Source organism: Pholis gunnellus (genome assembly GCF_910591455.1).
Source record: "Pholis gunnellus genome assembly, chromosome: 12".
Lineage (NCBI taxonomy): Eukaryota > Metazoa > Chordata > Actinopteri > Perciformes > Pholidae > Pholis > Pholis gunnellus.
Genome location: NC_136539.1, coordinates 20434881 through 20450932, shown reverse-complemented (window position 1 = coordinate 20450932; position 16052 = coordinate 20434881). Strand labels below are relative to the sequence as shown.

Below are 16052 nucleotides of genomic sequence, written 5' to 3'. Positions count from 1 at the left end.
CGAGAAAGTGGATAAACTTTGCTTCTAATGTAAGCAACTGGGGATTTACCTCACCAGTCTTTCCCTTAGCTTCTGTACCATATTGTTTGTCTTATGTTTAATTACATCACCTTGGTGTCACTTGTTTCCCAGAGCCCCGCACAGCCAGTTGTCCAATAAAGCTCTCTGTGAGTTCATTTGTTTTCAGACATCAGTAGCATGCAGGACGGCCATGCTGAGACTTTCACACCTCCGGTGCCCAGTTTAACATGATCAGCAAATGGATAAACATGCCATGTGTTTGCAGCTGCACGTGTCTGTTGACTCTGGAGGCCCTTAGCTGCTGCTTAACGAGGGGGCCTGGCATCAGCAGAGGTGCCGAACGTGACACCTTCGAGACACCACGAGAAGATATCGGTGTTACTCGTACGTGGGACACCAAGTCAAACCGAATCCACTCATTTATGTCTTTATACCTCACTGAGCAGGACGCCGAAAAGTAAGAATAGTAATCATATTTATTACAAAATAAATTACATGATCTCTACTTACATATTTACATTCATTCGTTGTCATTTGTGAGGGACAAAATGCCATATAACAGCTTATAATACAACTAGTAATTAGAAAATACATAAAACTATTGACAAAAGGGTTAAGATTACTCATACGTACTTCACTTACCAATGAGTTTGATATTTCATTTTAACTAGGCATATATTTGCTTTAATAAAACACATCGTATGAGTTTTGGCTTGAGCAGTAGATGCAATTATGTTCTTGTTTTTTGCTGCACACGAGGGCTGTGATATATTTATGCATGTAGTATCCTCTATACATGTTCCTATGTGTGGGAATGGATGTGCAAATGTCTGGGCGTACACTACATGTGTGGTTTTACTTACATGTACATGTGCATGGTTGATTTGACCCTTCATCATTTGGTATGCGTGTGTGTGTGCGTGTGTGTGTGTGTGTCACTCAAATTCACAGCCCAGTAGTTCTATTCTCATGGTGATGGAGTTCCACCAGCTTCTGGGGAGGATTCGGACGAAGCGGGAGAAAATAGGAGGGTAGATGTAGTTCTTCACGTGGTCGTTGTTATTTGTATTTCCCAAGAAAGTCTGGATTTGGCGAGAGAGAAGAAGACAATAGTTTAGAAAACTCTTCACCATTACTGTCAAATGTAACTCCAGTCACCCGGTGAACTGGTTCATTCAATTACAGTTTCCATGTGATTTTGCCACCGTTCACCTTGAAAGGGATGCTCTCATCATCTGTGTACTTCTTCCAGTGAATGCCATTGTCGCTGTACTGCAGAGTGTAGGACATGACATACTGCTCTTTCCCCAGAGACTTGGCTCCTTGTGTTATGATGCCTGTGATCTTCTTGATTTGGGGCAGCTCCACCTGAAGCCACTGGTTCATGTCACGATGCTGTGGATGGGGGGGGGGGGGGAGGGGGAGGGGGGGGGGGGGGGGGGGGGGGAGAGAGAGAGAGAGATAAAAGCGTTGACTTGTATGTCGGTACGTGCACGCATTTATAAACTACCAAAGGAATTTTTGTGCTATTTAATTCACAATTCACACATTTCCAAGGGTTTTCGGAGGCCGCGGGTGTGTGAATATTGCTATCAGGTCACTCAGAGACATTCTACCTTACGCTCACTTTACATTTGAATGCCTTAATTTTGACCTGTCATGTCGGTATTAGGATTTGTACCTTGGCCTGCCATGCATTGACGGTGCCCTGTTTGTTGAGGCGTGCAAGAGAAGGTTTCCAGGGTCCAGAGTACCAGCTGGAGGCTGAGGAGCTGGCTGTGATGTGATGGTCTTCAATCAGTCTGCTCTCCACCCCCAGAGGCACCGAGCAGCCTGAGGCGGGAGATTAGGAATTGTCACATTTACAGGAACTCAGCATTTGAATAATAACAAAAAAAAGGTGAAACTATCTCTCATGAAATATACAAAAGAGTGCCTCCTATGGTTAGATTTGCAAAGTGAGCATGCTCAATCTGGAGCACATGGAGGATGTGCATAGCAAATACGGCAAATATGTTTTGATGAGTTAATTAAATAGAAACATACACTATTCACACCACATTTTGCAAGACAACATCCAGCTCACTAAACGTCATGCAGTTTGGAGAATGTATTGGCATAATGTGTGAAATAAATATTGAGGTTCAGGAGAAACTTTGCCACTTTGCGTAGTAGATTTAGCATATTTTGTGAATTTGAAAAAACGGATTCCTCGTCGTCGTACAGTAACATCTTACCATCAAGCTCACAGCCGTAGAACTCCATGCGGACTGTGGCCTTGTTGTACCAGTCGATGGGGTGTAGCCTAATGAACCGTCCAATCACAGGAGGAAAGAAGGTGTTTCTTTTTGTCTCATAGTGTTCATGGTTCCCAATGAATACCTGGTGAAAGAGGGAGAGACAGACAGAGTGAAGCACATTAGTGATCACACACTTCTCTCTTAGCTTGTAGCTGTTTGTGTTGATCAAAAGCGACCAAACGTCTCCCACCTTCCTGTGGTCCCTGCTGTCGCCCTTATAGAAGATCCACTTCCGGCGGTCGGTGCTGTAGGAGATAGAGTACTTGGCCACAAACTGGGAGTGGAACAGCTGCCTGGCTCCCTGCGTGGCCACCTGGCTGAGCACAACTGGCCTCTGGAAGTCCACCTGTACAAGAGAGATACATAAGGTACTGTGCTGTCTTCACATAGAAAGCAAGTGCACATATGCAAACATACTCAAATACACACATACACACTCTTATAACACAGACAACACATACCTGAATCCAGCTTTTGTTCTGCTCTGTGCTCCATGCGTTGAATTTACCGTTATTGTTCAATCTGGCAAGATGGGGCTCCCAGTATCCTTCAAAGATGAAAATATTGTCATTCCTCTTGTGACATGAAGTTTACAGCAATCATTTCACAAGTCATTGTGATTGCAGTCGGACTACAGTGCATGTATTGCCAATACAGTTGGGTTCGCACGGGAATGTCTACCTCTAGTGTTGATTGCTGTGATCTGGTCGTCTTTCACGCTGCCGGATTCTAAGCCCAGCGGACGGTAGCAGTCTTGGAGGAGACAAGCAACATGTCAATTTTAAAACTAAAACTAAAACAGTATCTTTAAATGCTGCAGAGTGCTGCTCAGTTGTTTGTACCGTTATCTAGAACCAGAAAGAGGGTCTGCATGCCCTTCTGTTGGTTGAAACCAACTTCAGTCTCCAGCTGCCACAGGCCAGGTTTGGATGGGTACATCTCCAGAGTGGCAAAGCTCCCTGCAAAGACAGTTTCAGTAATTACGCTGAAACATGCGTGCCTCTGCTACGTTGTTGACATCAAATATAGACGATAGCTATTCTCTGTGTTACAGTTTTAAAGGCCATCGTCGATCTAATACTCCTATTAAAAAAAAAAAAGAAGGTTTTCCTTGACAAACAGACATCATGTTGCTCACCAGGCAGCAGTGGGTAGACGGCCTGTCTGTAGCTGGTGATCTTCTTGTGGAGGAACGTCTGCCCGTGGAAGTGGATGCTCTGAAAGTCTTTGGGAGAACCCATGTTGATCAGGTACCAGCACACCAGCTGGTTGGTGTACATCCTCAGGCCCTTCAGGTTGTGTATGATGCCATTGATGGCTTGGGAAACATCGGGCAAAAATACATTTTTTATCATTTTGGTCAGGGGATGTTTTTTTCTGTAGCTGATAAATCTTGAATGCATGAAAGAAAACTTCTTGGAACTTTTACATGATATTATCAACAGTGCATGTAGTAACTGTGTGTATATATATATATATATATAACAGAATAATGTCATATAATTCTAGGTTATCACATTTAAAAGGTTTGGAATGATATATCATTTAATCCAGGCTAGTTGAAGGTACTTACAGTGGAATTTGAGGTTCTCCTTTAAGTTGTGGTCCATAGCTCTCCTTCGGTTTTTCCTTTGCATCATCTCGTGGTTCTTCTCGTAGTACCAGCTCTGCGACTCATCGAAGGTCATGAAAAGCAGCGTGAACTCCCTCATGTCTGGTTCGTTCTTATCCAGGGTGTCCTCTCGACACACCAACAGAGGCCCAATCAAGCCAGAGTGGATATCCCTTTCCTAAGAGATAGATATATAAGGTTTAATATTGGTTCTTAAAAACTGTGAGAACATTCCACAACAAAATACCGCTTTGGCACTTTTGCACATATCATTTTTATGGTTTGGATTCTATTTCGTCTCTTTGTGTCATATTGCTGTGTATATAAAGGTTGAATAATAATAATAAAAAAAAACATTAGCCTCTTACAAACTATTCTGATGGCAGAAGTTTGTAGATAAATGAAACTATGTTGGTGAAAATGTGTGCAGTGTATGTTACTTTTGGCCCATTCATGTTTTTATGCTGCCACTAGGGGGTGCCACAGTCACAGACTCGAATTCTAAACACAGTGGCTTTAATTTGTATTTGTAAAAAGCATTTCTACATACTAAAGTTATATCTAGTTAAAAACGGTCTACAACGTAAAGATTACTCACAGGATTGACACCTGAATAGTAGGCCCAAGTCCGACAGTGAGACTCGTCTGCAATTGGCCCAACCATGGAAGGAACCTTCCATATGTATGTGAAGGTGGTATTGGGTTGAACCTCATTGTCATATTTATACCAGTACTTAGAGCCATCCTCATAGGACAGACCCTCTGTCTGCTTGGTATAGGAAACCCCATTTGGGTGTAAGGAGTACGGACGGTTGGCGTTGTTCCTAAACACCACCTACAAGAGAAAAAGACACATTATGGCTTTAAAGGAATGGTTACATAATTTGGAAAATTTGCTAATTAATTTTCTTGCAGAGAGTTAGATGAAAATATTGATACAACTCTCATGTCTGTCATGTAAATATGAAGCCGGTTAGCTTAGTTTAGCAGGGGGACAGCTAGCCCCCTGCAGGAAGATACTATTACACAATAAAAAGAAGTCAGGTACAAAAGTTGTCATTTTTACATCTTGGGTTTTTGCACGGTTCAAACTATTTAGATTTAACAAGTCAATCAGTACATTTAAGAGACGCTGCGAGACAGATTTTGTTACCTTTGGACGGAGCATGGCTAGCCATTCCCCCCGTTTTCAGACTTTGTGCTAAGCTAAGCTAACCGGCCGCTGGCTTTAACCTCACATAACACAAGAACGATATTAATCTTAATCTTTTTTTAACTCTTGGAAAGGCAGCATATACGCCCCCCCCCCCCGACAGTGAATTCTTCACACAAAGAATATAATAAAATGTGAGATCCCAGAAGAGCTGTTCAGATTAGCCGTCTCACCATGATGCTTTGTCCAACCTCCGCCTTGATGACAGGTCCCAGGATGCCTAGATGCTCATCCATCTCTCCACGGATGTCGGGCGTGCTGAAGCTGCTGTCCATGTACCCTCGGAAAACCGCCTTGGTGAACTTAGATTCTCTGCTGTTCAGTTGCGACTTGTCTTGTCTCCTGTGGCAATAACAGGACCTTTATTTCAGCTTTGCATGCATATAGATGTGTACCTGATGTAGTCGTGTCTTTTAAAATGTCACCTGAGCTTTTCTCACCGCTATTTCTGAGCTTACCTCTGTCCATAGCCACTATAGTCCCACTCGACCTCCTCTGCAGCGATGAAATAAGTCTTGACATTCGGGCCTGAGAGTTTTAAATAGTATTTGGTGGTGTCATCCAGGTTTAGATTCTTGATGTCGTCATGATTGCTGTAGGGGTCCATGTAGGTCACATACTCGTATTCATCTGCGTTCACATTTTCCCCCTCTGGGTCTAGATGATCTGGTTCGTCCCCAGGAAGGTACAGCTCGTAGTCACTGAAGTCGGGCCGGGGCACACCGATGACGATGGGCATGTTGATGAGCTCCTCCTCATCATGGACGGGCTGTGGTGAAAGAGGTCGTGACCCGCGCGGGGTCATGCCTGGATTGAACCCACGAGGAGAGAACGGTTGGCCACTCCTGGACTGAGGCTTGTATTCCTTCCTCTTCTTTGTTTTCATGCCTTCGCCCTTGTTGGGCCATTGTCGGAAGTTTACCCTCCTGGTCTTCTTTTTCGGGGTTGGCGTTGTTTGAGGGGTTTCTCGCCCCAAATATTTCATCATGTCGTCAGAAATCTCCACAGTTTCCATTTGGTGAGTTCCCTCATAAGTCCAGTTGTGCCCCTGCGTTTTGACGGAGGTGGTTTTTATCACCTCTGTTTTGTTTCCTGAAAGGAAGATTAGCACTTCTTCACTGATGTCTGAAGCACTCAGCTCCTCAGAATCGCTCTTTCTGTCTGCATCGCTGGAGAGGGACAGGTCAGTCTCATTGGAGAAACTTTCTGAAGAGGATGTGCGGATCAACTCACCAAGAAGAGCTGTGAGATTCTCCCTACTCTCTGAAGTAATCTGCTCTGATGAATTTGATCCGGACACATTCGCTGTGACATTCTGTGAGCACCCCGTTTCGAGCAGAGCGTGTGTTACATTTTCAAGGCTGGAATTGGCTGGAATAGTCACAATATCAGACGAATTCATTTGAACTTCGAATGAACTCAAATACTCTGATTCTGCTGTGGCAATCAGGGAGTCATCGTCACTGCTTTTGTTGTCTGTGCTCTCCACCTCCAACTCTAAGATTGTACAATTGCTTCTGTCTGTGCTGCTGATGTTAACCTCTCCAACATCAGCCGTCGGAATAGACGATGAACGGTTTGTTTCATCTGCTGACACATTAACGTGTTTAGCTGCTGTGTTATTCTCACCTTCCTCTTTTGCACTGTGTGACAGAGATGTGGCGTTGCCCTCTAGTGTACCGTGGAGACTGTTGGTGCTGGTATTGGTTAGCGGCTCAGAATAAAAAAACACGTCCCCCCTGGTGGGTCTCTCCTCGGCGTCCACCGTCAACATCATGCCCACAGACGTCTGGTTATCACCAGCCAGGGTTACATTCATTCCGTCAGTCTCCATGACGGAACTTGAATTTCCTCTTGAAGTTTCCGTAAGATTGGTAATCTCTGTTGATACATTTCCAACCTTTGATAACACCGTAGCATTGTGAACTGTTATGTTCTTTGTGTCAGACGCGGTAGCATTATCAATACTTGAGACTACAAACACACTGCTGTTTGTAGTTATGCTGTCATTCTTTGGTAATATATTTGGGCTATAAAAAACAGTTGTGTTCACAGTAGAATTGCCAAAAGTTGATGGTGTACTAGTGTTCTGCACATGTGTTGTGTTCTCACTGATGCTTTGGTTCAGCAAATTAACTGCAGTGAGGTTCAGTCCATCCGCCTCGGTCCAATTTGAATATAATGTCTCATTCGGTGCATTTGGCTTCGGAATCGAGGTCCGACTTTTATTCTTCGTCTCCTTGAAATTCAGGGTGATTTTCGTACCTCCATCAGGCACATCAATAGCATCATAGTCGAGGAAAGAGAGGTCCAGCTGCTCCACATCTGATTTACTAGATTGGTTCTTCAGAGACCTGAGACCTAATTCATCTGCAAAATTGTCTGTGTAATAGTCTGGCTCCGTTGGTGTCTTTATTACAGGTTTTGGCTTCTCCTCTTCCTTCTTGATGTCATCCAAGCTCAGAGGGTTCCACACTGTAAATTCTTTGAGCGCTGTTGGATCGTCATAGTCGGTGTACTCATACTGGTGGTCACGATAGCACTCAACATCCTGAAACTTTACGCGCTCTCCTTTGGTTGTCTCATGGGAATTCAGGGAAGCCATGAGCCAGAAACCTGGTTCAAGAGGGACATACAAATAATCATCAATGAAAAACTAAGCATGTTGTCACTTTACATCTGCAAAAGGTTTTGGGTAGTGTAATTAAGTATCAATCGTCTCTATATATTTACATTACTGTGGCCCTGAGAGCTCAACACACTGCAAATTAAGAAAACATGCAAACAAACACAATACAAGCAAATTAAGAAAAATTGTATTTCCGATTTGAGGAAACATGCGCAAATAGGTGCTGCAAATACCGAAACGCACTGTAAGAAGCTTACAACACAACGGAAACTGTTGAAACTGCGAAACTCACGCAAAATGGTAGAGTTTAAGCATTGATCTTGAATGGTTGAGGTTAGGCATTGACCTCGATGGATGATGTTATTTGCTTGTGTTTATCTCTCGGGGCACCCGCACATACACATAATATCACACGGCCTTATAAACACTATATTCCCTGTATTAACTTTCTGTTGTCATGATATTTTCTAAAGTTAAAAGTATCCCTACAGATGAAATATTTGGATACATAATCCCTAATTTGACATAAAAAAAAATGCATCGTAAGCCCTGACAGACCGATGTTGTCCATCTTCATAGTTATGGTCTCTCCGCTCATCGGGTAGAGGCTGAGGAAGTCCTCTGTCCGCCCATTCAGCTCAAATGTATGGCCGTAGAACGTGACTGTCTGGATGTAGTCTTGCGCTCCAATGCTGGACACGTGCCATGTCACAATCTCACCGTTGCAGAAGCCCAAGGGCGGGCCGCTCTCGAACACATAACCGTTAATTGCTGTGAGGAAATACATGACATGAAGGTCAGTCGTCTGACAGCAAGTTGAAGGCAACGCAGTTAGACGGATGAACAAATAATGGAGAGAATATATCGTGTCGTTTTGAATTAGCTTTCATTAGATTATAGCAAAAACTTACTGTGCATGACATTGGACTTATAAAAGTCCGGGTCTGCCTTGTTGACTTTGGATCGATCGCAATATTGGCGGATGTTGTCGTCCACGTACCAGCTCTTGTTCTCATCGAACACGGCCAACATCGCATGCTGCTCCTTGTCTGCTTTCAGCTGGAGAAACAAACCAAAATAATAGTTTTGATTGTTAACATTTTGCCTTTTAATTTCGACAGTTTTCTCTTTCAACATATTTAGCCGTCCCCAGAGCCAATGCCGCTAGCATGCCGAACAACGAATGTAGCATCTTTTTACCTGCACACCCCTGATGTTGAGGGAGCGACTCTTGCAGATGAGGATTTGTCCGATCAGTCCTGAGGCGATGTCGCGTGGCGTGTCCACTGCGCTGTGGTACAGTCGTGTCAAACATCGAGAGTCCTCGTCAAAAGGCTCATCCTCGTCGACCACTTTCCATGTGTAGGTGTGTGTCTCGCCTGGCTGAACACCATGAGACTGGTTGCCTTGCAAACACATGGAGATATACCTCATTCATTATTTTTCATATGATGAAACCAGAGTGGATAATCCACCTTACCTACTCCATCTGTTTTACTGTGAGGACAGATGTCGTACCTCCTGCTGGGTAGTTGACTCCCTCATCTGACTTCTCTATCGTCAGTCCATGTGGATAGATACTGTAGGGCCTGGAGGCCTTGTTCTTAAAAACAATCTGTAAACGGACAAGTGGATGAGTGAGGACACGCCGTCTGCAGACGGTGATAAATACTCGGGCCTGATGACCCAAGTATTAGAGTGACACGTGATCTGTGAGCTGGCTCTGTGCTCACACTCACTGATTTTTAAAGTGCTGTAGAGCAACAATTTAATAGTGTTTATAGCCATAGCAGATAAAAAGCATTGGAACTGGAGCCATTTTTATATGTAGTACGTTTAAATTTTAGGAGAAGTTAACATAAGCACAAACTTAAACCTTAAATATTGATTTGCAAATCATTTGCAGTCAAAAGCTGAAATCTAAGACCAGATATCACACTTGGTACCTTTCCTGATGATAAATTGCTGGACCGTTTTACATTCAGTCTGTTCTATAGCCAGTAACACACCTGTTCAGTCAGGTAACTTGCACTAGAAGTAAAAAATATTCCACTATTTGGTCATAAAGAGCTCTTCAGGTTGACTTTCCCATATTTTTAGGATCATGGTCCAGCAGCACGGTGTGTTCACTGTTCACCCAATATGCATGTGGTACCCTCAAATGCCCCGCAAGCTTTAAGGCAGTGCTCAAATTGAATTTCAGTGTGCTAGAGTGCAGAGTCAAAACACTTTCTGACTGTACTGCAATGCATTTTGAAGGCAGTTCCTTTATAATGAAGGAGAACATTTAAATGTGTCTTTATCCGACGCCTGTTTGGTTTAGAAAGTACTTTGTTAATGCAATTAAATTCCGGTTTTATATCATTCAATATACTGCCTAAATATTTGTCTGGCTTTTTGTCTTCGTCTCGTATTTCTGTGTGATCTCACCTTGACGACATCTCTGATTTGCGCTCTGATCACTGGGCCCAAGATCCCGAGCTCATTTTTCCTTTGCTTGGACTCCAGCCTCTCAGTGAATGACTCGTTTTTGTACAGCGTGTACACCGCCTTCTTGTACTTCCCACCGATGCGTGTCGATGACTGTCTCAGGTACTGGAACTTGAAGTCCCTGCACATATGAGGAGTTATTTAATTTGGAGACGTTGATATCATTTCCATAATAAGAACAAGAACATTTAAAACACTGCACTTCAAGCTGTGGTGGCACCAGTATATTTAATCAGTGCAAAACTGCCCTTCAAGTTTAAATAGAGCTTAAAGAGATTTGTAAATGCTGCTTACCCGTCAATGTGTTCTTGCATATTAGGTGCATAGTCCCAGATAATTTCCTCAGCAGCGATGTAGTATGTCCACACCCTGCTGTGTCGTTTTTGTTCGATGGTCATCCATCGCTGCGGTGCTTTGAAGCCGTCACACTTTTTCACATCCACGAAACCATGCATGCCAGCTGCAATGGCAGAGACACTTTTCTTGTAAATGTTGTTACATTGGTAAACGCTATATCTATATCTAGATCTGATCTGTTCATCTCCTGAGCAGAGAAACACGTACCCTCCATGTGCTTGATGGTGTGGGAGGAGAGCAGCCAGCGGCCCGCGTGGAGAGCCACCATGCTGGCGGTGGCGGTGGAGCCACTGATGAGGCCCACCGATGACACTTTATGCCCGGTCTGCCGCAGCACCTGGCCGTTCATGTGCACTGAGAACACCTCAGGCTCTGAGCTCATACCCACCAGATGCAGGCTCACAGAGGCGTAGGCACACACACTGACATCTGGACAGAGAAGAGGAAGCTGTCCGTCACTTTGTGTCATTTTTCTCTCAACTGTTTTGTTCATGCAGGACATCTAGTGAATGTAAATCTGTACATATAAGCAGTTGTGGGAGAAGCGTTCAGATCATTCATTTGAGTAAAGCTCATGTTACCATTCAAAAGTTTCAAGCTTTATTTTTCTTGTCTTCAATAAAAGTAAGTTATGAAATTGTGATTTCACTATTTTCTTACTTTTATTAATGTGTGTTCAAGGCTCATACGTATCACAGAACAAAGGACTGGCCTGAGTTTAAGTCATCCGTGTGTTTGCAGTCATGTTTGGCAGCGTGAAGCATCAGCATTGTCGTTATGGCTACTAGCAGTTTAAAATACCTTCCGCACTGACTTAGAACGGAGGTTTGTCTATTAACCAGAACTCTGTCTGAGGTGTCCTGATGTGTCATCTGCATATCATGTTGTTAACAAAATCACCAAGGAGACAAGAACAACTGACTGCTCGCTCTCTAACTCAATGAGCGATGAATGACTGGACAGACTAACCAGGCAGCGATCCCATTGTGTATCCGTTGATGGTGTACTTCACATGGTTGCCGTGATTGTTTGGTTCGTACTTGCTCTCCCTCTCATCAAAAACCCCAAAGAGGAACACATACTCCTGGTGGACGCCGACCTGCTGCCCCGACTCATCCAGACTGCCTGAGAGAGAAAATAGGAGAGAGATCCAAAATAATGACAAATATATATATATATATATATATATATAGGTGCAACGGCAACTGATACTTTGTGACACAACCAACTTTTAACTGCTTACCAGGCTTGCAGATGAGTAAAGTACCGATGAGGCCCGAGTTGTAGTCCTCCACAACATTTATGTGGGAGACATAGGTGTAGGTGATACAGGTGGGGTCATTTGGCTGTGGAGAAACATCTGCTGTTACCTCCCAGTAGTAAACGTGCTCGCCGTTAGGCTGCACCACGTCATCCTCTTTCTCTTTCTGTGACGTGTTGTCAAAGTAGTTGGCCCCTGCAAAAACAAACAAAGCGTTCACCTTGAATAAAAGCGAGAACTCTCGACATTATGGATAAATAAAGAATCATGTTGGAATGGTCTGATAATTAAATCCCATTGCCGAGCAGGGGTCTAAGGAGATTATTGAATTTCCTGACAAAAAAACACTTAATGAAGAGTTTCCTACAAGCTGTTCTTAAATTTCAAATTACTCTTTGACTTTTGCATTAATAGCAAATTAAAAAGCACTTAATGTCAATGTCCTACATCCAAAAGGGCAATAATCTCCTGTTACTGGACACAGACAGAGATTTCCCATAAGGCTTAGTAATGCTTCCTGTTGGACTTCAGTACAGTCTACTCTGATAATCTCCCTGTCCTGGTTAATATTTTAGAAAAAGACAAACAAGGTTGTTTGTTGTGTTGGCTAATCTTGTGTAAACATCGGAATGAGCAACATCATGAGCCCCCACAGTGACCCGTACAGACAGGACTGAGAGTGTTGCTGCTGTCTGCGGGTTTTTGCCACAGCTGTCACATTCATCTGCAGCTGGGTTAACAAGCACCCACCCTCCGACTGTTTGCCGTAAGCGATCCCGTGTGGGTGGATGCTGTGCGGTCCAGTGGCCATGTTTCGGAAAGTGACGACAATGGTCTCGTTCTCCTGAGCCCTCAGTGTGGGTCCAAGTAGACCTGCGGAGAAAAGACACGCTCAAATTTATTTGGAATCCGCGACACTTGTATTTTTTGGTATTTCATCATGACACACCGGGGATGTAAAGTCACACTGACTCACAACTGAAATACGATTTCACAATTGGTCCATATAGTGTTATGTTATCTTACTTACACTCTCAGAGAAAGGAAATAATACATAACTGTTATTTTCTAGGAACATCCCTGGAAAGCAAAATGCTCTTTGTTACTAATGAGAAGGAAAATTGAGAAGAGACAGTGGTTGAAAGAAAATAGTTCCTCTAAGAAACTGCTCACAACGAGGTTGGTGGTTTATCTTAGGAGTAACTAGGTCATGAATGTATTTATTTTTTATTTTGTTGGTGTTTTGAGCGCCACAAGCCCAGTGCCATTTAGCCCCATTCTATTTGATAGAAGGCAGACATCTCTACGGCTCCAAAACTAGGCAACTCACACAAAAACAATCTGATTAATAGCACTTTGGGTAAGAAGTTTGGGGTGAACTGCCCCTTTAAGTACCTGCTGATTTATTACGGTTTGTAAGAATAGAAGGAAGTGAAACAGTAGTTACATTGAGTCAGAATCTTTACTGACATTTTAAACAATTTCACAATTCTTTCTGGGAAATTCATCAAAATTGCAAGCTGCTGATAATTCACTAACTGTGCTGTTCTACATGCTGGGGACACATTAAAGAACAAAACACGCCCAACTAAATGCAGGCTCCTTGTGCCTATAGAACATTTTAGTCTCTCTATGAACCCTTCATCCAAAAGATATTCCCCCATCCGGTGTTTTAATTACGGTGGTGGAGAGCACTTTCCTGACAAGTCTCTACAAAGTCTCCCATAGGTGTTCATTTGGATTGAGATCCGGTGACAAAGAAGGCCATAATATAATTCACATCATTTACGTACTCAACACACCATTCAGTGAAACCTCGTGCCCTGCAGGAAGCATCTGCATTTGTTTTGTTTCTACGCTCATTTATTCAGGTTTATCCTTTAGTTTCTCATCCGTATAATCTGTCTATAATTACTCTGTTATTTTGTGTTATTTCTACTTATATACTCAAATAAATGTACCAGTTCAAGACATTTAAATTGTCACACTAATTAGTACTGAAGGACAGTTTGGGACCAGTTATGTACATATCAATTTATTTCTGGTAAATGATCAGGAAATTAAAGTTTATATAGTAGATTTCAGGAGAAGCGTTTCTTAGGAGTTTACCTAACCAGGAGGGATGAGTCTTAGCCTGTCGGAAGTCTTTGTCATACTCCCGAAAGACCACTTTCTTATAGGTGGGACCAAACCTATAGGAATTAAAGAAAAACACAAAGTCTCAATCAGCACACAAGGAAAACACATGTTGTTCACACCAGCAGCACAGCATATCAACAATATATGGACTTTAAGAAATGAAGGCACAAGCTTCCTTACATGTTGCAACTAAAGTGTGTGTGTGTGTGTGTGTGTGTGTGTGTGTGTGTGTGTGTGTGTGTGTGTGTCTGACACTATCATAGGATGAATAACAGGCTTCCAGAGAGATAAACAAGGACACACTGGACTGTTTTCACGCGGCACACACAACTTCAATAACAGAATTCGAGTTAGATGTCTTAGATAAGCTCAGGTGGACAGAATTCAAATAATATTAATAAGACAAAAATACTATATAAAATTCTAAAATTAGAGCAATTCAAAATCTCCAACACCAGCTGCATGTCTCATTATGTAACCGGTACCCTACCTGTGTGTGTCATTGCCAGAGTAGTTCCAGTCTATCTCCACAGCAGCGATGTAATAGTGTCTCTCCTTGGGCTGCTGCTGGTCGGCTTTGACGTGTAAGACAGTCAGAAGAACCAGGACAGACAGGAGACGCCAAGCTCCAGTCCAGGAACAGAGCCTCATATCTGGGATTAATCCTCCAGGTGAAACCGGTCTGCTCTACTCAGTGAAGAAGCTGTGATCTGAGAGAGAGGTCCCGCTCTGTGCTTTATCTGTGACTGACACCAACGCACACACACATGCACTTTTAAACATTATGTCCCAGGGCAATGAACTGTGTCTCTGCATATTTTTTTCTCTCTCTCTCTCTCTCTCTCTCTCTCTCTCTCTCCCTCTCTCTCCCTGTCTCTTGTAACTGAAACCTCATGTGTGTTGCTGTGAGTCATCCCTGAGGGGTGTGCTTCTTCCCATCATCTCCAGAAAAGCACAACGATGTCAACAACAGTGAACGCTTCTCCAACCTCAAAATGTCCCAGGAAATCATCTCGCGAAAAACACGCCATAATTCAAGAAACTGTACGTGTGACAGGTGGAGACAAACCAATGACAAACCTTATGTAGAAGACAAATTCTTAAATGTAATATAAACATCTCAGCGTTCATCATTTCATCATTCTATCGAAACTGTTGTAAGTTAATTGCTTAACTTTTTTCATTCAGAACTATTTCTAATGTTAAGAGCACCTCTCCTGTAAAAGTCCTTAGAACACTGATGTATCACCTCTCATCTTAATTATTGCAATTCTTGTTATGGAGTCAGATTATTAATAAAGACGCATTACCTCCACCCTTGATTTTGACAGGAGTAAAAACACAGCTGTACTGTCTTCTGTGGGTCGAAAGTCAAAAGTCTCTTGGACCTCTGAACCCGCTGAACATCAGAGCAGGGTACGTGCTCAGTGATCAGTATGTGACCACACCCAGCTGTGATGTAGCATGGTGCTATAGTGCCAGACTAATTGCTGCAGGGTGTGGAAAAAGCCCGCCGTCTGGGAGAAGTCACTGTTTAATTAAAGCTGTGTTGTAATGTTAGACAATGTGGAGACAATTTTGACTACTTCATGATGCAATGCATTTATCAGTTCATCATGTGTTTTGAAGATATTTGCACAACCACAGCTGTCAGACGAATATAGTGGAGTGAAAAGTACAATATTTTGTATACTGAGTATATTATAGTTACAAGTACATTTACTCAAGTACTGCTCTCAAATAGGCCTATATACGTATTAGGTATACTTGGTTATTTCCATTTTATGCAGAATTATACTTCTACTCTACCAAATTTTGAAAGCCAATGTTGTAGTTCTACTAATACAAAATAAATCAACAATTCAATTGTTATGTATTATAATATATTAAGTTACCCAGCAGTATATAAAGTTATTACAATTAGCCCCACCTTTGCAAAACACACATTATGTGATGATAATGCATCATTAATTATAATTCAGTAATATTCTTAAATAAGCCACTGTGCATTTATTTTTAGTACTTTAAGT

The 16052-nt window shown here is 42.6% G+C and overlaps 1 protein-coding gene across 1 annotated transcript; it reads right to left on the bottom strand.

The window, feature by feature from the left end:
* Nucleotides 1-479: 479 nt before the first annotated feature.
* f5 (coagulation factor V) lies at nt 480-14673 on the bottom strand (the record flags this gene model as incomplete). Its single annotated transcript, XM_079170804.1, has 25 exons — nt 480-1103; nt 1234-1416; nt 1703-1854; nt 2259-2403; nt 2512-2667; nt 2783-2868; nt 3003-3074; nt 3164-3280; nt 3460-3639; nt 3895-4111; nt 4532-4768; nt 5320-5488; nt 5605-7762; nt 8334-8546; nt 8687-8834; nt 8976-9181; nt 9294-9390; nt 10206-10386; nt 10560-10725; nt 10830-11051; nt 11592-11747; nt 11866-12078; nt 12634-12756; nt 13993-14075; nt 14513-14673. The coding sequence occupies 25 exons, from the start codon at nt 14671-14673 to the stop codon at nt 957-959; spliced, it is 5988 nt and encodes a 1995-aa protein (XP_079026930.1). The 3' UTR covers nt 480-956.
* Nucleotides 14674-16052: the final 1379 nt, after the last annotated feature.